This window comes from Sturnus vulgaris, chromosome 6 (genome assembly GCF_052056855.1).
Source record: "Sturnus vulgaris isolate bStuVul1 chromosome 6, bStuVul1.hap1, whole genome shotgun sequence".
NCBI lineage: Eukaryota > Metazoa > Chordata > Aves > Passeriformes > Sturnidae > Sturnus > Sturnus vulgaris.
Genome location: NC_142248.1, coordinates 4,045,758 through 4,068,093, shown reverse-complemented (window position 1 = coordinate 4,068,093; position 22,336 = coordinate 4,045,758). Strand labels below are relative to the sequence as shown.

Sequence of the window (22,336 nt, the reverse complement as noted above, 5' to 3'; positions counted from 1 at the left end):
CAGGGCTCCCCAGTGCTTGGCAGGCAGGAATGCTGCTGCACTTGACTTCAAAATGGTTTAAGAAGGAGGAGTCTTGGCTGTGGAAAGAAGCTGTAAAGCCAAGAGGAATTGCTGTGTGTCTTGTGACCTTTGCTGATTGCATGATTGCCTGACGTGGTATCATATGATAACTCTCAAAGATCATTAAGACTCAAGCAAGGCTTTTTTACATCCTTGCAACACTAGGATGAAAGGTTCCACAAAGCTGTCCTAGCACGTGCAAGCAGACAAGGTGGTTGACTTTGGTCAAACTCCAGGGTTTCAGAAAGTATTTGATTGGTTGGTTTTTTTACACTCTGTCACTGTTTTCTGTTTAGAGGCAAGCCTGTCCCCCTCTTTGTAAAATGGAAATAATTCTTTTCTCATTTTTAATTGTATGCATTTAAATCATCACTTTTCCACCCCAGAGGTTATCAACTGGGAAAGGATTTAGAAGGAAGAGGTATCACTATACCCCAGTATCAGGCAGTCTGGTAGAGGCTCATGAGCTGTTAAGCTCAGCACAGCCTTTCACCTCTCTAGGGCTGGTTCATGTGGGTATTTACTGGCTGCAGTAACGTGCCATTTTTTACCAGCTGGTTCTAATCTTATTGCAAGATCTTCTGAGCTAGCTTCACTGCAAAGATTTTAACTGGACTTTGGAATCCTCAAGCAGCAAAGATTAAGTAAGTGGTGAATATTTCTCACCATGAGAGTATGTTTCAAGGTTGTCCTTCTATTTCCTCACTCACAGACTCTAAAATTTATTTCTGTGGCTAAAAATTGTCAGTCTTTGCCAACACTAAAGACTGGAACTGGTGATTTCTGTCCAATTCCCAGCAAAGAGGAAATTGTACTCCAGCATTCACTCTGAGAAGTGCTTGCAAGCACTGTTTCCTGGATCCTCGCCTGTTGCACCACTGCACAACTCCAGAGGTTTGAGAGTGGAGGATGGTCTGGGTGGCGCTTGGAAGCAGCACCAAGCAAGGAGAAGTGTTGCTGTTGTCTGCACAGGCTGGAGCAGGGCTTAGCTGTGCCCGAGTCTGGAGGTCACAGCTGTCACCACCCCGGGCTCCTGCAACCAGGACACAGCGTGTCTGGGAAGGGCAGCACAGGGGTCTTGCACCTTGCCCTCTGCAACTTGAACCTGGAAGCAGGGGCCTGTCTGCTTGTGCTGGAGGAGCATTGTTTGCTTGAGGATGGTTTGGGTTGTGATATTTTTTTTTTGGTCAAGTTTTCCCCAGGAGAGGGAGCAGTCCACACAAATGATGTCGACGGGGGATGAATCTGCTTATTCCAGCTCCGGCTTAACCGTGTTTGCTGTATTGATGTCAACGCCTTCTTTCCTCATGCATCTTCATCAACTTTTTTTGCTTCACCTTCTGACTCCTCTGGTAATCTTGCCACCGCTCCCGCAGTGCTGGCCCTTCGAGGCTGGCATTCAGGGCAGGAATTGCACTTCTTTTCTCTGTAAGCCACCTTTCCCACCACATTATGCCCAAGGCTGCTCCCAGCGCCTAGTCCCACAGCGCACATCCCATCACCGGGCCCCGAGTCAAAGTCACTTCATTCCCAGCACGGCGCCCCGCTCTCCTCCGTCCCAAGCCACAGGACAGTGGCTCGGCTCGGCGGCAGCTCCTGTGGTCACTATGGTGACAGTGGTCAGGCAAAGGAGGACATCGGTTAATTCAGGAATTTAGGGCTGCTTTGCTGAAAGTCTCCTTTTTATTCTAGAAATAGTAACTTCCAGAGGCTTGCTGCTGTTTATGTCTCCATTTGGAGGTTGACTGCTTCCCTAGCAGATGATTATATTTCCAGTAACATATGCATAGAAAAACAGAGGAAAGTTGGGGGTTGTGGAGTTCAAAACCACTGCTGCCAAAGTTCCTGTCTTCATGGTGTCTTTTGTTGTATCAGGAAAAGTTCCAAAGCACAGTAGCCTGGTTACCACTTAAGGAATGGATTGTGGTTTCTTGTTGACTTACTTCACTATTTATTCCTTCCTTTGCTCCTTCTTTTTTTTCTCTCTCTCTCTCTTCTTTTTTTTTAATTTTTTGAATAACCAAGGGGGAATATAACAGAGCTAACTTTGTGATACTCAAGCCTCTGCTGCATTGTATCCCAGTGCACCTGATATAAAACCATCTACTGACGCATGCTGTGATTCTTAGCACTGCTGTAAGCTGAACCACTCTGGGAAAATTTCCAAGGAATAATGGGCAGAATTCTCAAGGACAAGATGAGGAGGACAGCACAAGGTATCTGTTTAACAGCATTCCTGGGAAACTAGTGTGCCAGGGAGTCTGTCGTAGCAGTGACTGGCATGAATAATAGTATTACTCTTTATTTTGGTATGCCACTGGAAAGATTTAAAAGGTTTTGTGCATGGATGACCCTCAAATTAAGGGCAAAACTTGAGTAGGGGATTTTGCAGCAAAAACTTGAAGCTATATAGCTGTTAGGGGAATAAACTGTTTTCACTGGATGAGATCTGCAGCTGTCTGCTTGGAGATGGTCATCTCTGGTGAAGACATTCCCCGGGACAGATGCAGTCTTTTAAGAGCACATAGCTGCAACAATTGCATCTCTGCAGTGTGCTATCTCTGAATGACTGATACAAAGAGGACTAGAGACACATGCTGTGATTTTTAATGCTACTGTCAGCTGAACCACTGGGAAATTTTCCAGGGAGCATCGGGCAGAGATCTGAAGGACAGATTGAGGACAGTGCAAGGTATCAGTGCTAACAGCATACCTAGGAGACTACTGTTCTAGAGCCACTGCCTGAAACAGGGTAACCTTTTAAGAGTACAGCCTTTTTTAAGTTAATACAAGCAGCCATGCAAGCACCTGCAAAAAGCTTGTGTCGTGAGTAGCCCCCTCTACTCCCATTTAACAGGATGTAGGCCATGCTTACGTCCCCTTTTCTGTACATGAGCACGACGGGATTTGAGATGTAAAGCTATGTGTGCCCTTTCTTTGGGTGGAGGTATATTACACCTGAGCAGTGTTGCAGTTCACAAGGCACTAGTTGGAGAATGACAGTTTGCTCTGTCCCCGTTGGTGAGTGTTCTCTGAACCATCAGATCATGTAGGTCATGTTGATTTTGCAGCCTGGTGGGTGACACGACACAGCGGTCAGGGTAAACATTTCACACAGCAGCCAAAGTTCACTCTTGCTGGTCTGAGTTGTCATCTCTGCTTCCAGGTTGCCTTGACAAAATGGTATTAAAAAGGAAGGAGGTAAGTGGAAGTGGGTGAGGCAGTTTAACTCGTATCATTGATGTGTCCATTCAAAGGGCAACATCCAAGTCAGCTGAGCATGAGTAAATTCCCATTTATGAAGGCCTGACCTTAGACTCTGGACCTCCACAGCTGAAGAATCACTGTAGGGCCAGAGAATTACGTTTTTATTGAAAAAAGCATGACTTGAACATCAATATAAATACCATCCCCACCTCATAAATACCAATACTACCTCCAGCCTTGTAATGTGCTCTGAGATAACAGCATGTATTACTTCATTTTGCCATCTCAGCATAGAACTGTTGGCTGATACCACCCAAGGGACAAGACTCTTAGACAGTTTGAAATCTCAGTCTTATAATCTTTTTGTCCAGAAGACATGCCTAGGTAAGGAATTCCTGCTTCCTGCTAAGGCTGGGTGTGCAGCAGATTTTGTCTGTTGATGTTGGCCAGTCTCTTTAGGCTTCATTTTGGTGTCTTTTTAGCTCTTTGCTTCCAGGTTTCATTACTTGTGTGTCTTAAGTTTTAAAGTTATTTTCAGATGTTCCTTCTACTTGCTGGCATTGCAGTGCCTGGATATGTCTGTATCTAAAAGCAAACAGCTATGCTTAAACTGTGCCAATCATGCATAGTGGGATTTTTGTTGTGCCCCTTCTTGCTTGAGTCTGGGAATTTATTTAAACATGGAGAAAAACTACCAAAGAGGATAGGTTCTTATAAGAAGCTAAGTTCAACTGAAGTTTCGTATGTGGCCTTAGATGGGTTCTGACAACTGCTGGGCTCCCTCACTTTTACTTGCACACACATCTATGTAGGAAAGAAGTTCCTGTTTAAATGTTGGTTGTGATTTTGTAAGTTTGTGTTGGTGTCTGGTTAAAGGGCAGATTTCCAAGTGCTATTAGGAAGAAAAAGACATTTGTCTAGATAGCTCTTCTCTACTGTCCATCCTCTCCACAGTGCTGCAGATGAAAGATGTTTTCAATTCTACTGTGGGATACAGAAAGCAGCCCAAGTTCACAGAGCCCAGGGGTGGCATTTTTCAATAGCACCAGCTGCTTCATAAGCCAATGGCTGATTCGACCCTGACCTCCATGGTAGTGGCACCAGGCCAACACTGTATGCTCCACAAATCATTCCCTCAGGCTCTGTAAATCCTGTGCTATTGTCCTGCTTCTGGGGCACTGAGAGGACATCCTATGTCACTCATGCACTGAGAACAAACTATGCAGCAAGGGTGGTGATGGTGCTTTAAACTGCTGCATTCAGTGTGCAGGGATGGAGCTGAATCTCTAATTTTGGAATATCAATAGCCAGACCACTGCCAGCGAGTTAGCACCATTTGTCTGCTTTGGCATTTGCAGAAGTACACGGGCCATGCTACCTGCTGAACATGGGGCAGTGGAAAATAGAGGCCTCCTGGGCTGTGAATCAGAAATAGAGCAGCTGACACCATGGACTGCCCTTATTCCCCCTTGGAAGTACTATTTGCTGCAGTTCAAACTGAACACAGCCTCCTAGCCCTTTCCTGCTCTGTCTCTCCTCTGCTCTTACAGTCAGTGTGTACAAACATTTTGTTACAAACTGAGACACTACGTGAGAACGCAGTGTCTTCACCCAGAGCAGAAAGGCAAAATCTCTTTGCAAAGACTTCCACTTATGAGGGGCAGCAGAAACATTGGTCCTGTAGCCAGGTTTGAATGCTGTTGTTTCTCCTATTTCTACCAATTTCCTGCCTTTCAGCTGCTCTGGAAGGGGATAAAGACTGGATGAGTTAGCAAGAGACAACAGAGAAGGTGGGTGGCATTTGCATGAAAGATGGTAACAGGAGAAGGGGGGAGGTAGAAAGAATGGAACAAGAACAGAGGTAAGAGTCACCTTGGCAGGAGAGAATAATAGACAGCAATGGCCCAGGAGAAGGAAGGGCAACAGACAGTGGAAAAGGGAGACCTTGGAAAGATTAACGAGACTAAACTGTGCTGAGGCGGAGGGACCTTGCACTGAGATTTCCAGGCAACTGTGCAACCATTTTCTCATGCAGTGAAAGACTGAAATGTACACACTATGTGGTAGAAAGCAGAAATACAAGAGTAAGGGATTTTTCCATTTCTTCTCCCAATTTTGTGAAAAATTTTTCCTTTTCTCCAGAGTTCAGTTTTCTTCTAGAAGCTACTTCTTCAGAAGACACGGTCAATTTTGCAGTTCCCAGGGTCTGGATTTTAACCATACATATAGTATATCCTTTGTTTGAAGAAGTGTCATGCACAAACAGAAATCTGAGATTTTGTGGCTGGTAGAGCAATAATGATTTAAAGGAAATTCCTCTCTATGTACAAGTTAAGACATGTCAAATGCACTCCTCCTCTAAAGTTTGTGGCACCATCTATGCAAGCTAGTCTGAGCAGGTAACATTTTTCATCTCCTTTGAAGTTCTAGTCAGTGGCAGACCAGGCCCACTGAGAGACCGAGTGAAATCTGTCCTACCAACTCCACCACACACTTGGCAGGTTCACTAAAGCCTGTAGTGTGGAAGTCATGCACTGTTGACTTAATAAAACCTTGAAACTGCCCTAATTTTACTGATGTAACTCTATCTTGGGCCCTAGAAGTGGTATGCAAGAGCTCAGTGGCTGTTTTTTACCTTTTTCCTCAAGTTCATTCCAGTGCACATGGAGGACAGGCCCTACTTTCCCTTTAGCTATCTAGGCAGAGCCCTATTACTCAGCTTTTCTACAGGGAAAAGTTGAGGATGGATTCTCTTGCCTACAGGAGTACAAAACGACCAGGATGCACGTGATTGGGCGCTGCCCATCCTGTTGCAGTTCAGAGCTTCTCTGGATACGTCCTTGGCAGAGGGACTTCTCTCCTTGCCCAGGATTTGTGTGTGACATTGGGTCCCAGAGGAATAGCTGCAGCACAACAAGGGTGTTCTCTGTGTAGGGCATGCTCTGTACAGTCTGTCTCTGGGCATAGCATTTGGGAGACCCGGCCAAGGCAGCTTGCCTGGCACACTACAGTCCTGCACGTTCCAGCTGGAAGTGACACCCTGGAAGTCTCAGCAGTGCTGGGGCTGCAGCTTTGGTACCCAGGCTCCTCGGCTCAGGGCTGTAGCTCTGTCTGTCTGACACTGCCATGCTGGAGGATCCCAAATCTGATGGCTTTGGCAGAGCCCCTTTCTGCTAAGCCCCAGGCAGCAGCAGCTTGTCTCAGGAGGGGTTTCATCATACTGAAATGGAGGCATCCTATCCAACAAGCCTTTCCATGCCCTACATGCCTGGGAAGGATTGAGCTGCCCTCTGCCAACAACAGGTCAACAGTGACAATGAATGGGTTGAACATTGGAGGAATCTCTGCTTTGAACACCGAGATTATTGGATTTTAGTAGATTGCCAGCATAGAGAAAATTAGAGTTAAGTGAATTGATTTCTTCCTTCCTCTCATATTTATATATTAAATTAATATTTTATATTCAGCAAGTCAATTAACTGTGCTGCCACTGTGTATGAAACACTGAAATTTGCTTTAATTCTTCTTTCAGAAAACTCTGCATATCCTGCCAGTGTACAAGATGTGTACCTATAGCTTACCTAGGAGACCTCTATTTGCACAGGGTGACTAAAAAGTATTTTGGAATAGCTGTCATGTGGTCCTAACACAAATCTCATTAGTGGGGCAGATGGTGATATAGAACCTCAGGGGTTTGGTATGGTTGACGGCATCTTGTTTCAAGTAAGACAAGTGAACCTGGACACAAGAAAGGAGATGTTGCTGACTGGTGTTTTTCCAGAAGTTTACACTGCTACACTGGCAACTAGCCCTGCTTCATTTCCCGTCAAATTGTCACCTCTATCCTTCCTGTCAATTTTAATGCCAGCTACAGTGATTTACATTCTTTCCTTCTAGCAGTGAAGTTTCTTAACCAATTATAAATGAGCAAAAGATGTTTATTGACAGTCATTTTATCTGTCCAGAAATGATAAGAATTAATCCAATGGACAGAGATATCTCACAGTTAGAATAGTTCAGGAAGTGTTTTTAGGATGTATTAAAGAGGGCTCCATTTTCTTCTTTCCCACAACAGCCCTTGACACAGGAGAGCAAGTCCTTGATATGCTGGGCTGGTGATTAGTGTGGTAGGGACAAAGGTCTTCCACAAAGCACTGGTTTGAAGAAGTGAGAAGTTTAAAAGATATGGGAAATCAGAGAAGTGCTCATCAGAAAATTTAACTCAGTGTCTGCAAGGTGTTTGAGTGTTGGAAGGTAGGGGAAGATGGAGACAACATAAGAAAGATTACTACAAAAGCAGAGATGGTCTTTGAAACTATAACAGCTTTTTTTTTTTTTTTGCCTGAAACAGGCAGATGAGCAACTTCTTTTTCTGGCTGTTGGAAGCTGTTGAATTGATGGGCTGCAAGGATTTGGCCTCACAGCTATGGAGGGGATCATCCTCTAAAAGCAGCCTGCCTTCCAAGGTTGTATCCAGACCCACAGCATGTTTGGAAAGACACTGGTATGTGCTGATTTGTGGAATTTTCATTTCCCATGATGATTTTTCCTCACAAAGGAGAGCTGGGGCTAACACTGGAGCTGGAGAGAAAATTTTGATTTGTGTGGGGCTTGAAGGGGAGAAGAGGGAGCCCACTGTTACTGTTTCAGAGGGGCAGTGGGCTGGGGGACTACTTTTAGGAGAAGTGCAGGCATTTCCTGGAGAAGGATCTCTGAAGTACCTGCTGGCTGAAACATTCCAGGCATTCCTGCACTGTGCTGCTGAGCTCCCACAGCAGCAGCTCATGTTGCTCAGGCTGCAGCAGCCTGGCCTTGGCAAGTGTGTCTTGGTCAGGGACTGATACACAACTCTCATTAGCAAATTCGCTGTGTGGAGCAGCACTGTAAGCTGTGAATTTGCAGCTGCAAGAGAAGATGGATGTGATTTTAGTGTGCTGCTGTTGTGGACAGACCTACCAGCAGCAGGTGAAGGGCTTGCAGTGGTCTACCCACCATGGTGTTTCCTCCAAAGACTTCCTGGCTTTGTGCCCAAGCTGGAAACCATAGTTCTCTGTAGCCCTTACCCCTCCTACAGCTGCTCTCTCAAGTTGTGTTTGCATCTACTGTAAAGGGGCAGAAACTCACACCATCTCAGTGTCAACAAGCTTGTAAATCATCTACTTAATAGTCACAGGTGAGATAACATATTAAATACTAAAGGCACTAAAAAATCCTTCCCACCTCACTCACCCTCCCCTCCAAGTACTGAATCTTGTCCAAAGCTGCACAAACAGGATTCTAAGATAAAGACCTTGGGTAAGAATTACTAAAACAAACAGAGCGTGGCATGGTTTGTTAAAGGACTGGCTTCTCAAGGCCAAAGGGTGGGTGTTGGAGAACACACCACACACTTTACAGAGAGGAAAGCTAAGAACATTTAAAAAGTACATCTTGGAACAAGGCCCTCCTCAGAAGTCTGTAATATTTTAAGTAAGTTGATGTAGCATGGGAGGAGAATCATACAAGTACAATGCAAAGTATATTGTCTGTGATTTCAGTAACTAGAAGCAGAAAAGCTTTCTAAGAAGTAGAAGGATTCTATTCTGCTTAGCAGGATGCAGTGCAGCAGAGTTATTCAGAGCTAATGCAGTCCTAGCAAGGAAACTACATGCTGTAAGCTACGTTTCAGTCTTTCCTTTAAAAATGCTTTGAAAGAATTTACCATTCAGCTGCAAACTACCTGATTCTGAACATAAATAAAAGAGCAGAAATTTCCCAGCTTACTTCTTGCCCTGCCATGTGCAGGAAACTTCTCCGTAGCAGGACAGTTCCTGGGGGCACATTAGTTCAGTCACCATGCAGTGCCTGTCTATTGATGGCTGGCTCAATGTCAGGATTTCTTTCCTATTTTTGTTGTTACATGGATGAAATCCACTGCTAGAGCATTATCTGCTATTGGCAGGGGACACATTCTAATCTAAAGGCAAAAAACTTCATGTCTGTGATCTTGCTAGCCTGTGACCAGCACCTGGGGAAAATATCTGAAGGTGGAACATGATGAGCTACAAGACTACAGTTTTAGATAACACCTCAAAACTTGCTCCTTTTTCAGGCTGATTTTTTTCCCCAGAAGAATATGTGGTCTATAGCTTTAGTCAGTGCCTAGGGGTAATCTCTACATCCCCTTGACTCAAGGCTTGTTTAACTTTCCTATGCTGCTGCAGACCTATTGTTAGTTTGCAGATAAGGAAGTGTTATCATTTTAGCACAGTCTAAGAGAAAAGGATAGGAGGAAGCTATTAGATTCTCTCCTATGTTATTCTCTGTCTGGTGGCAGGATTATCCTTCATACTGATGTCTCAAATGTGGTAATAATAACAGTAAAGTTTTATTTTTACTGGTTATCAGCCAAAAGCAACAACTAGGCTAAACCAGAAAATACTATCCTTTTTGTCTTTGCAGAATGTGTGCTCAATCTTTGTGCTGATTCTGATACTTCTCTATCTCTTTTCTGAAGAAACAAAGAGACACAGACACCTTCATCCCTCCCCAAACAACCTGGTCTACCTAATCCTGACCATCATCTAAAAACAAGCCCTCTGCCCTCTTCCCAGCAGGCCAACACACATTCCCACCCTCCCAGTGCAAATCTGCAACAATCTCCCTTCTGTCCTAACTTGTTTTCGCCACTAAAACATGGTAGACTTTTCACAGGTTCGTGTTGCTGCCTCTAGCAGTTGCTACCTCTTCCTCTGAGTGTGCATGGCAGTCTTCTGTCGTTTCAAGGGGGCCCTATCACAAACAAATGGCCAAGTTTGAAACCAAGAAGACAAATGATGAGTCTGACCAAAAAGCCCCTGTGAGGGCCAGAACTGGCAAAACACATGGACTGATCCTTGTGCGAGCACTTTGCATCTCTCTGGAGTGAAAATGCTCTTTAAGGACATAACAGAGACTGTCTCATCCAAGATGTTGAGGACTATATAGAATTTAGGCGGCTCTAATCTCATATGTTGGTGCTTTAAAAGAAAGAAACTTTGCTGCAAAAGTTACAAACCAAAAGGAAGTCTGGCCTTCCTACTGGAAAAAAGAGCATGCTCCCGGCATGCTTAGATTTCCCTTCACTTGTGTGAACAGTGAGAAAATAACCAAGAGGATAAATCCTGTTCAGACAGAATTTAGAACTCACTTTTCATTCAGAATTCAGAATTCACTTTTCATGGTGTACATCATCATTCTAGATATCTGCAAAGTAGAGGTGAACAGCAAGCTTTAATAGCTAAAGGTTCCTTTAATAGCCAAAGGAAAGAAACTTGCAGTTGTTTGAAGAATTTTCAGGGTTAGGTAAACCTCGCCCTTGGCGCTGTTGACTGCACACAGCAGTTTAGGGTGGACCAAGATGCAGGTGTCTGTGGTGAAATCCCACCCTTGGTGGAATAAAATCCCATGGGAGATCCTGAGACTCAAGTCATTCTGCACTGTGATGGAAGGAAGGCATGGATCACAATAAGAATGTGAATGAAAAACCTATTAAGAACAAGAAAATCCTTTTCAGGTTGTGACTCTACCAAATTTACATGGATAGTTTTTCAAGAGGGAAAAATAGATATAACAGACCCCTCAAGTGTGGGGGACAAAATATTGCAGGCAGCAAGTCATCCATTTGAGGGCTGACTTGCTGGACTGTGTAGCCTTACAAAACTGAAGCTCCTGTGATGCTTGCCAGTATGTGCAAATGATGGGAATTGGATTTTCCAGGAAGGCAGGTGATGACTGCATAGCACTTCTATTTTTGTTTTTTGAGGTCACCCTATTTGTTTTGAAGTGATTCTAATTCAGGACAGAAAGGGACCAGGAGTTGTTTTTTTTGGCTACAAATTCAGTTTGAATTTTAACTGAGCAGTGTCTTTCTGTGGCATGCAGCCATGCAGCCACGAGGAGCAATTTTGAAGGGCAACAAGAGGCAGGATTGGCAACATCCCTCAGGCTGCATTGACAGACTGGTCATGCACAAGTGCCAGAATGACCTGACCCAGCCTGGTGCCATCACTGCTGGACCTCTGCCTCTCACCTCCTCGGGATAACAGGACTGCTGGGGCTGTGCCAGGGAACAGCAATGGCCAGGCAGGTAAGGGGACATTGATGTCCTTCTAAAGACAAATACAGGATGTCCCAAGCCAAATAGGCTAATGACATGGAAGAGCTGACCCGGTTCTGCTCTTGTGTTGACACACTATGTGGCTGTGGTTTTGTTGTCATGTTCTCAACAATGAACCTCCAGGAGGAGGGGAATTGTCTTCTTGCACAATTGTCTTGTCACAAGACAAGAGGATAGCTGCATACTTCAAACCTTCTCCATGTGGAGCATCTCGCTGACATCCTGCACACCCTGACAGTGTGCTAAGCAAGTTATTCATCCCTGAATCAAAACTTTCTTAGCAATGGCAGCCACAGCCTTGGCATGTTATGCTACATGTGAAAGAAGGAAACCTCTTACAAAGGTTTAAATGGGCTTTTTCATCATTCCACAAGGAAAAAAATCTTACGCGCTAGCCCTTCATTTAGCATAAATGCAGGTCCTTGCAAAAAGAGCCTTGCAAAACAATGTGTGGCAAAATCTTTGTGCAGGAATAAGAAAACAAGTTAATGACTTGTGTTTGGAAGAGCTTTTTCTTATTTGAATGCTCAGTAAGACAGTCCTGAAACCTCCGAGTGACAGGAATCTTACAGATATTGTGCTTGGAGTCAAAATTAAGTTGGATTTTTTCTGTTCTTGTGCAAACCTGCAATTACAATAATTTTGGCTTTAAATGGTTGATGAGCTAGAATTATTTCTCATAGCAGAGCCAATTGCTGAGATAGAGTATTTTGATATTACACATGCCCAGAAAGCACACTACTCTTATATGCTATTGTTGAGAAGCTGGAAGAAAATCCTCTAGTTAAAGTAATGGTTGTGCCACTGGTACAATATTACCCCCTTGAACCCAGCACTAGAGAAGGGTGGAGAGGGAATGACATAACAATCAATCACACCTTGCTTACATTACTTTTTCTGCTCCCGTGTGGCGCTGAGAACGGCAAAGTGGCTCAGGAGATCTTTTGTTTTTCTCAGCAGAAATGGTGCACATCGGTTCCAGAGCAGCACTTCTTGAAGTTAGTTCCTAAATTAGTTGTTTCAGCATATGTCTAATGTAGCTGTGATTCTGCTGGGTATCACACAGCTTTGGTTCTCCAAGCTGCCGCTAAAATAAATCTGCTGCTGGCATTTCTCCAAATGGCAGCACAAGCTTTCCCAGGCAGCTGGGGCACAGATCCCACCATGATATGCAGAGGAGCAAGTGCTGTGGTCACTCTCTCTCATCCTCTGCCCAGATGCAGCAATGAATCACTCCATGCATCATCAGATGTCTGGCTGTGAGGCATGACATGTTTTGATGAGCTGTATAGCTGAAATCCCTGGTGTCCTACTTGAATTGACAACAGAGAGGTCCTATATGCTGCTGCTGGAGGTCCTTTGCTTTTCCAAGGTGATGGATTTGTTAGCCCCATGTCAAAGTCTGAAGGGAAGCTAAGGCAGACTTCTACCTGGCCAAATCTTGTCCCAAAAAGGAAGCTTATTTTAAAGAGAACTGGCAAACTGAACACCTGCAACTGATATAGGGGGAAAATTACAGCTACAACGAGCTGGGAACCACCATGCTTGTTTCAGCTACAGCAGCTGGATTGCAAAGCAAAAATGATCCTTAACACTTCGCTAGTTTGTCAACCAGTGGACAAAGGAGCTGATTGTGCAATTCACAGCAATCTGCTAACGACATTTGTAAGGAAAGGGTTTAAAATTGCACAACTTGCTGAGGAATGATACATGTAGGGATTTTGTCTTACAGCAATTGGCAATTAGAAGGAATGGAGAGATAAATGAATTTGCTCTGTTCTTCATTCCATGGAGCATAGGGAGGCTCGACCACAGCAGATACTGCAGGCCAAAAGTATTCAGTTTGGCATGCATGGGATGTGTCCATGGCAAGGAGAGTCTGCACAGAGTTCAAGGAACAATTTTCTGCTATGTGCTATAGCATTGTGGAAAGCATATTACAGTAAAGATGCCACTTAGAGAATGTTTTGTTGGGCTAGTTAGATATTAGAAAAAAGTTCTTCACTGAAGGGGTGCTCAAGCACTGGAACAGGCTTCCCAGGGAAGTGGTCATGGCACCAAGCCTGTCAATATTCAAGAAGCATTTGGGCAACACGCTTAGATTGTTTAGCCTTTTTTCAGGTTGCTCTGCATGCAGTCAGAAGTTGTATTTTATGATTCTCATGGGTCCTTTCCAGCTCAGGATAGTCTATTATTTTAATTAGTCTGAATTTAGTGACTAGTTAGGTATTATTTACTTACAAATGTTATGATTTTTATCATGTATCATGTGGTGTGATGCTCTAAGCATTGATTCCAACAGAGTTGTTACAAATATTATTAAGAAAACAGTGTTAGTCTGAATGATAATGCATAGATTTATTTTCTGTGCCTTTAAATAATAGAAACAATGAGCTATTCTAAGAGATGGAAGTAGGTCAGGTTGAGCTGTTTCTATGTAAATGTACTTATATTAAATTGCTCAAAATAGGAACTTCATTTTTGTGGTATAAACCCTTTTCTTAGCAACTAGTTTAGTCAATATTGCAATTACTCTTAAAATTAGTATCTACAACACATGAAGGTTTAGAGCACCTGGCTTATGTTATTCACAGTGTACTGATTCAGACTGTTGGAATGGAGCATACATGCTCTTTTCTCTATCTGCTGCCTAAGGGTTTGCCAAGACAGCAGTGCCCAGTAGACTGGGGAAACTCATGCTCATTTAGATCTATGCAGAAGGATCTGTGCTTGTCATACTGGGAAGAACAGTTGGGATTCAAGGCTAAGTGAGAGAAATCACTGTATTGCAATGGAAGACCAGATTGCCTGTGTAGATGTGGTTCACAATACCTCTTGTTAGAGTAAAAACAAATGGGATGTGGCACTACTTTTCCCCTGAGCTTCCTAAAACTGATGAGAGACTCCTATTTTCCAAAGTGCTGAAGACAGTTTTTCATTTTGATGTTCAATGTTTCCTTAACTTCACATTCCTTTTTCTGCTTGTTCATTTATTTTTGTGTAGCAGTTGTTACAGCATCTATAAGCAAGAAAAAAATACCTGCATGTCCCCCTTCCCTTCTGCTTTTAGTGCCCCATAAAGAAGAACTTCTTGTGTCTCACTCTGCTCTTCCCAGATGTTACATCTCTCTGGAGTATAAATAACTGAATAACTTAGTACTTAAACACGACATGATACCTTTGATTTTAGCACATCAAAACTAGGTTCTGATAGAGAGTGTCAGTATTAAAAGAGAAGGCAAACGCTCTGTTCTCATGAATCCAAACTGAAGGGAGCACTTTGATGTTGATCTCAAATGAACACGGGGGGAGCAGTCCTCTCTGAAGTGGTTCGGTTGGCACCTGTAACCTCTTCAACTGCAGCCCTATCTCTCATGGGAATCAATATTTGAACCAATATTGACTCAGGACTCAAGCATGATTTATATGGGAGTCTTGGTATTGCAACAACTGCTGTGTTACTCAATCAGATTCACAGATGACTGGTTAATACATAACAAACCAGATTTGTAAATTCAGTGAGCACGTGTTATCATCAGAATGGAAAGGGAAAATTAATTCTATCATGTTGCATTTAATTCATACATCTGTTAAATACCTGTAACTGAGTACTACATGCCCTGCTTAAAGAGGCAATGGGTTTCATTCTGAGGGTTTCAGAGGGTTTCTAATCTGGATTAATTTCTGGGTGACCAGTATTTTCTAGTTATCATGAGTAATTGTTATCATGAGTGTTTCAAAATGCTCTGTAATGTACAATTAAAAAGCTCTGTAGTGTACAGCACTATTCTGGTAACAATTAACAGTGATCTTAATTCTGGGGTCAAAAGCCAGCCTACAGCTGTTACATTAAGGTTGTTTAGGTATATCACAAAATCACTCTGGCTGTTACTCCCTCTCCCAGGCATTATCAGTGACTGTTTCTGAAGGAAGGCTATTTATCTGGATGATTTTGAGTGTTTCACACAAAAATCCACTCCACTCATTTTATACCAATATGGCAATTAAAATATTGAAAGTCTAAAGACCTGTACAACAACAAGATATTTTTGGTCAAAGATACTAGGTCAGAGGATTGACATAAAAAAAATTATTTGATCTTTTGGGAGAATTTATACATATATACATATAATATAAATGAGCACAGAAAAATTAGAGTGATGTGTTTCCTCCTATAAATAGCAATATAACGTAAATCTCATCAGTTAGGCTAAGAAATTGTCAGAGTACGTGTAAAACAGCAAGACCTGTAGTTTTCTAGGTTTCAGGCTAGAGCACTTGAAAATCAATGTGTGTACATGTGTGTGAAGAACACGGTCAGCCCCTGAAACGATCAAACATCTTTATTCTGATGACCCTCCTGTGTTTACCTCCACGTGTGCGCTCCAAGTCCAGTGACCACTTTTTTGGCAGTCAGCTCACCATGAATAATCACACTGTGTCTGTTTGGAATCATTGTCTAACTCAATGACCTTTCTTTAACCTCAGACTGCTAATTGTTATCACTGGCAAGGAACAAATAGGTCTGAGTGAGGTGAAGAGGTGAAGCTCTTGCCTAGAACATGTGTCTTGCCCCAGGCAGAGTTCCACTGCTGCCATTGCTGCAGGCGTGGCTCCCCAAAGATTCCAAAACTTCGCTCTGCCACCTCCTTACGCTGACTGTTAGAGGTGTAATGATCCACGAGGAAATAACCAGCTAGAAACCGTTCTTTGGCTTAAATGGGAAACTGCCAGGATGCCATAAAAGCGATGCCAATTGCTTAAGCATAATCAGCACCTGAGTCAAAACTATGGTGTCTGGAATCCATATCTGGAATCCACCTTTTTACATCCTAACATAGGGGGAAACTGCACCATGCTTGAATAACCAGCAGTACTGGAGTTGCAAGTTCCATCACAAATCAGTTATTTCAGCTTGCTATTAGTCCGTTGCTGTACATGCTTAGCATAGCAAATTGTTGCATAACAAGCAAAAACAGAGTGAAAAAAAAAGATATTGTAGAAGTCAAAATCATTTTAAGATTAGGCTGTGATCTATCATTATTTGGATCAATAATAGATTTTGAAATGTTTTAGAAATGTATGCACATCTCTATTTTATTGCTGGCTGTTGTTCAAGCAACATATTGATGTGGGTGTGTTCTGGAATCTTTTTATTGTGTTGTACATAAATATAGAGCATTTACTATCATGGTAATGGCAGCTAGATGAACATAAGAAGGAAGTCTTCTGGTTGGCTTGCTCCTGCCTAGTCTGTCCCAGTGTCCAGTCAATGCTTCTGGCTCCTTCACAGCACACAGGCTCTGAGCATTCAACACAAGCAGTGACAGTGCCTGGTGCCTTGTCATAGTGCACTACCTGCTCTGTCCTACACGATCCTCTGCAGCCTCTTATTAGTGGCCATAATTAACTACATCCACAGCAGTTAATTCTATGGATTTTTCCCCCTCCCTAGTCACCACATCACACCCTCCTGAGTCCACTTGCTGTCAGGGGAACACGCTCCACCTTGTGCAAGCAATTTGTCTGTGTTGCACAGAAGTGGGTCTGGAATGTTATTCCTTACAGCAGGTTTGTTTGGCTCCCAGCTATACACTTTCACAATGGAATGCATAATGAAGAAAACTATTAGTCTAATGCCTGGCCACAGCAGACATATTGGAAAATATACAATTTAGCATAGTTTAGAATTTTCTCAGTGTTTTGTGGTAATTTTTAACCCTAGGAAGAGTTGCAAAAATGTGCTGTCAAAGAAAAGAAACTGCATTCAGTTTCTTTTTCCACTGAAATCTATCCCAGTGAGGCTGCAAAGGATGTGCTAGGAAGGCTGTAGATGGCAAGTGGCGGGTCTGCTCCTGGACAAGATGGCAGTAATGTTCCACCACAAGCTGGGCAGGAAGGAGAACTGAAGTGCCTGTCTCTCTGCAGCTCAGGTGGCTCAGGACAGTGCTGGCAATCCTCACACGGGACATTCTTCAGCAGGCAAAGTTAGCAAGCAACAGCCACCTGATGGGTGACGACCCCCCGCCCCCGCAGTGCCTTCCACGCATTCCTCCAGCCTGCAGAACCAAGCACAGCCCTGACCTGACGAGCTGCTTCTCGCCCAGGACTAATAAAACCGGAGAAGAGTAAGAGGGAAGAGCGAGCCAATTCCGTGCAGGTAGAGAACTGGTTACTATAGCAACTGTTTTCCTCTTTGAGCATAGGTTGGGAGGGACTCCCTCGCAAGGGGATTTCTGTGCAGTCCCCAGGCTGGGGAAGGAGGTTGCTACAAGAATCTCGTTTGACAAAGGTTTCGTGGCTGCACTCTTGAACTCTGTTGGGATCGGGAGGGGAGGGTGGCGGAGGGGGGGTGTGGAGCTGGGATAGCTGGGATAGGGTTGCGGAAGAATTTGACTCTCGTCCAAAAGTAAAGCAGATGTTGAAGAGCCTGTATTTAAAAGTGATACTCACGTCATGGTGTATTGTTCTGTGGGTTGCAGCTACATCTGAAGCTGGTGTTGTACCACAGTAGATGTCACAACCAGGAGTTTCAAGGCTAGAGTTTTTAAAAGACATAAGAGAATATTTAGCTTATTACTACTGGATTTTTAAATCTGAGGTCCTAAGAAAGTTTCCCAGATGTACTTCTTCAATGAGTCCAAATCAGCGCAGAGTAAGATCTTGTAATAAAATAAAGGCTTGGTAAATTTGACTCTGGGAAAAGTCATTCTCTGGGACTAGGGCCAGGTAATGTTATCTTAGTGTGCTGCTTGGAGTACCTGGCACTGGACAAGCTCTAGGTCTTTGTGGTTACCTTAGACCAACATAGCAAATGAATGAGCATATTATTATCCTTTCGCTAGGGCTGCTTTCTGGTGGAACACACCCCTTGCATTCACAGCAGACACAAATACAAAGCAGTGCCTAAGGTAAACCCCTCCCCTTTACCCTTCTTAACCCTGTGTGCTCTGGCAAGGTATACTTCAAAGTTGCACTTCGGTTTTTTCCTAGTGTCTACTGCTGGAAACTTAAAAAACACAGCAGGAAAATAAAACAACATAAGATTGTCTCGAATTTAGTCCTGAAATTATCTATCTCACAGCGTCAAAGCACAGAAGATGCAAATTCTTTTGGGAAAGGACAAGCAAAGGGGTCTTTGGGTGAAATATTATGATCCCCTATTTTCCCTAGACTGCTTATTGTCTATTTTTCCATGCAGTATTTTTCCTGGAGACACAGATCTAGGAGAATGTTGTCTGCCACGACCTCACCACTCTTCCTATCACAGAGAAGAGGAAAAGAGGACAGCTGTGGAGCCTCTCTTCAGCTGCATCTTGCCTAGGTGTCTAACACAACTGCAAATCTGCAAACCTTCTCTGTCTTTCAAAGCAGCATTTTTTGGCCGTTGATGCAGTGAATAAGAAACAGGAGCCTTCATTTTTGTTTAAAATTCAGCAAGCGTTTTACCAGATGTAGAACCAAAGAGTCGAAAAACAAAAGCAGGCTCCCTGCTCCAAGTGCAACCTGAATGCAGGACCAGGCTGGGAGTACTTTGCCATGGCAAAATGCTCCACTTTGAGCAGTGCACTGAGGAAGTAGGCCAAGAGGCTGAGGGACTCAAGGACAGCCCCAAAGTCTCACCCAGACTGCAACAACTGCACAATTCCCACGTCAAGGCCTCAGGCTCAGCCCAGCTCCAGAAAGGGGTTCACAAACTCAGTATCAATCTGCTACTGGTCCATAAAGAATCAACAATTTATCAACAACTACTATTATGATTCCTGCAAGCTTTCCACCTGAAATAAGTATCTGCACCCTGTCATTCTCTCTGTGCCACATGGCAGATCTGGCCTTAGATGGCATTTACCGTGCCAGTAAAATCTGCTGCTGCTTGGAATAAAAGAGAGAGACTTGTGAAAAAAGTTGAGTGCTTTATGAGTCAGAATTGTAGACTTTGCTTTTTTTGTGAGCAATAAGAAATATCTGCTGTAACAATGCAATTGGTGTGAATAAAATCACATAAAATTGCATCAATCCAACTGCAATTCCCTTTGCTGCAGATATACAAGTTTTACAGAAAAATGAGAAGAATATTCCAATAAGCTTTACTAAATCATACGAATTAATAAATTAACAAAAGGCTCATATTATACTGTCATAGACAAGAGACATGATTGACTATTTCCTGACTGAATATATGATTAAGGCTGCATTTAAAGGCAACGAAAAATAGAAATTTCCATCAAGACTTGCAGAAGTGTCTCCATTACTTCCAAGAACATAGTGGACTCATTTAGTGGACAATTACATTCTGTTCAGCCATTGAAGTAAGAGATTACACCATCATGGTATGGAGTTGAAGGCAAAGTAAATTACAGAGAAAAAAATGTGTTTTACTGTCTGAGGGGAAGGAGATTTCTGTGATGAGCAGTTTTGTCTCCCTCCATGCTGACAGCAGAGGTCATACAAAATCTCAAGGCTCTGCTCACACCAGAAAAGGAGAGCTTAGTCCCGCTTGTAACTTGCTTACAGCAGAATTAGTCACTATGTGTTTGTCTGTGGCCTAAACTTCCTTATCTCAGGTACTTCCTTTGCAGGCTTTAAAGCCAGATTATCCAGGGGATACAGGCAGCTGAGGAATTATTCTCTTAATAGGTCTCATTTATTAGATGCTACATCAAATTAACCTATTAGACTGAGGCAGAAGTTGAACATAAATACAGAACCCACGTCTGCTACAAAAGTGGGCTAATGCAGCTTGGTTGCTATGGTGTAAAATTCAACATAAGGATCGTGAAGACACGTTTGCCTTTTCCCATTACTGAAGAAGATGGCTGGTTGATTGACTAATCCATGGGATAGGATATTGCATTGCTCCTAACAACAAGGTGCTTCTAAATGGAAACAGACCTCAGTTGCCGCTGAGAATGTAATCAGGTTTCACAAATCCAAGTTCAGTACTTCAACTAGTCAGTCAGTCTTGCAGTTTCCGAGCCACTAATTCAATACTTAATTCTCTTCTTTAAGTTGTTTTTTTTCTGATACTTTTTAAGTTTCAATATATTCTGAAGTTAGCAGAAGCCTTAATTTTGTTAAATTTGATTACAAGCACTACCTAAGTGTAATTGATTCTTCCTCGGGAGCAGAAAAAAATTGCACATATAAGTAGAAGAAATAGTTTTGTTTTCTTTTTTCCTAACTGTTTTATTTGAACGTGGACTTAAAATTTATGACAAGTACATCTTAGGAGCTCTCTAAGGGGAGTATCTCACTCTATGTGCATAGAAGAGTAGTATAAACTTCTGATGCATTGCTCCTCCTGAATGCTTTGAGCCAAACTGGGGAAGTTCTTGAACAACAGCAGAAAATTTTCTTGGCTAGGATCAGATTTATTTTACTGTCTTTCCACATACTCTACTGAGTTTTGAATCATGCCTTCAGACCATGCACTCCATATCTCTAGCACTGCTGCCTGGGGTTTCAGTCAGAGCAAGCTTGTGCCACTGCTGTCACAGTACTTCCCGCCCACTCCAGCCAACCACACTTGAAATGTACAATGCAGGCTACCGTGGCAAAAAGAACTCCTGCCCACTATGTAAACATGACCGTCATCTTAATCAACAACCAATATTTACTTTTAGGCATAATGAAATAAAAATCATTTTGGCAAGTAACATATCTATTTGCCTTCATATCAACTAAACCTGCAGCCTCTTATGATAATTCACTTTATGCTTATCACAAGGTCTATCACGAGTGTTTTGTTCTTGCCTTTATTGTGCTGCCCACTCTCCCCCAGGAGAGAGACCATGTTTGTTGGAAAACACGCTGAACTGTTTTCAAGTAAGTTACACCCTTTATGTAAAATCAACAATGAATGGCTATGAGTTGCTCACTGCTAAGAAAGCATGAAACCAATAAATGGTGCCATGAGCAGAGCAAACATCTAAAGGGAACATGCATGTGGCCTTCACATGGATCCAGGATACTTATCAAAACGGAAGTCATTAAAGGACTGAAACCTGAGCTAAACTTACACTAAGAAAGGGTGTGTTGTAATAAAAAGGTTGTAAAAAAATAGCTCATAATTTTCCTATCTCCTTTTAAATTCTCTGATACATTGGAAGAGATTATTGGAGGTTTTGAAGCAAAGCTTTTCAACAACTGTCAGTGAAATGGCTAGTAAGAACAAGGTAGAGTTTTCTTGTTTAATAACAGTAGAATTCTCTATATCCAGGAAAAACAAATGTTTGTTTTCTCTGATTTTACTGCCTTTTCTTTCTACACTGATAGCAATCTAGAAAAAAATCAGTCAAATAACTCTAATTAGGAAAAAAAACCAAGTCCTGTTATTCATGCTATCATGACAAACCAGTGTGAAGCTCAAGCACTCGGAAACAGAAGGGCCTGTGTGTAAGGCAAATACTTTTGCTACTTTCACCACTTCTTCCCCCATGTTTTTTTCTGTTTAGTTACTCAACATCAGTGATGCTGTCAGGTACTTGAGCAGGGTCGTGAAAAAGAAAGGACTCCTCTCCAATCCTGAGTAGCCATCTCAGTTATGTGCCGTAACTGCACGTCTCCTTTCCAGCATCCTAATCTGTGCCCAAGTTAAAAGATTTTATTTCACAGATGAAGAACTGAGGCATAAAGAGAAAAGAAAATCTCTGTCTCTTCTGTCCCAGTTTGTCATCCCTAACTCATACATCACTCTTCCTCTTAACTAGGGTCTGGTATGCCTCAGCCAAAACAGCTTTGGTTGTGCTGAAGCTGCTTTCCTAGCACAAAGCCCTTTCCAAAGCCAGTTCTGGAGCTTTCCTGCCACTTCCCAGAAAATCCGTAGGCTCCTTGGGGATTTTCCAGCACTAGAGTGCCGAAAGTGAAGTATGAAACAGAATGAGAGAGCAGCCCGTGTGGTGAAATAGTCTGGGGAAGGATGAGGGAAGGAGC

At 42.9% G+C, this 22,336-nt stretch overlaps 1 protein-coding gene and 1 long non-coding RNA gene across 3 annotated transcripts in view; one reads left to right on the top strand and one right to left on the bottom strand.

Moving 5' to 3' along the window:
• The window catches only part of LOC148223288 (uncharacterized), a 38,672-nt gene that overhangs the window by 15,401 nt on the left and 935 nt on the right, over positions 1–22,336 (bottom strand). For both annotated transcript variants that reach the window (XR_015804400.1, XM_088166749.1), the window contains exon 2: positions 17,858–17,942. Coding sequence is in view for 1 of the 2 variants with exons in the window: in XM_088166749.1 (XP_088022875.1) it covers positions 17,858–17,942 (85 nt within the window). In the remaining variant the exon portion in view is untranslated. The remainder of the gene's footprint in view (positions 1–17,857; positions 17,943–22,336) is intronic.
• On the top strand, positions 1,975–21,466 carry LOC148223289 (uncharacterized). Its single transcript, XR_015804401.1, has 4 exons — positions 1,975–2,276; positions 7,619–7,771; positions 17,333–17,564; positions 18,606–21,466. It is a non-coding gene; the product is annotated as an uncharacterized LOC148223289 (long non-coding RNA).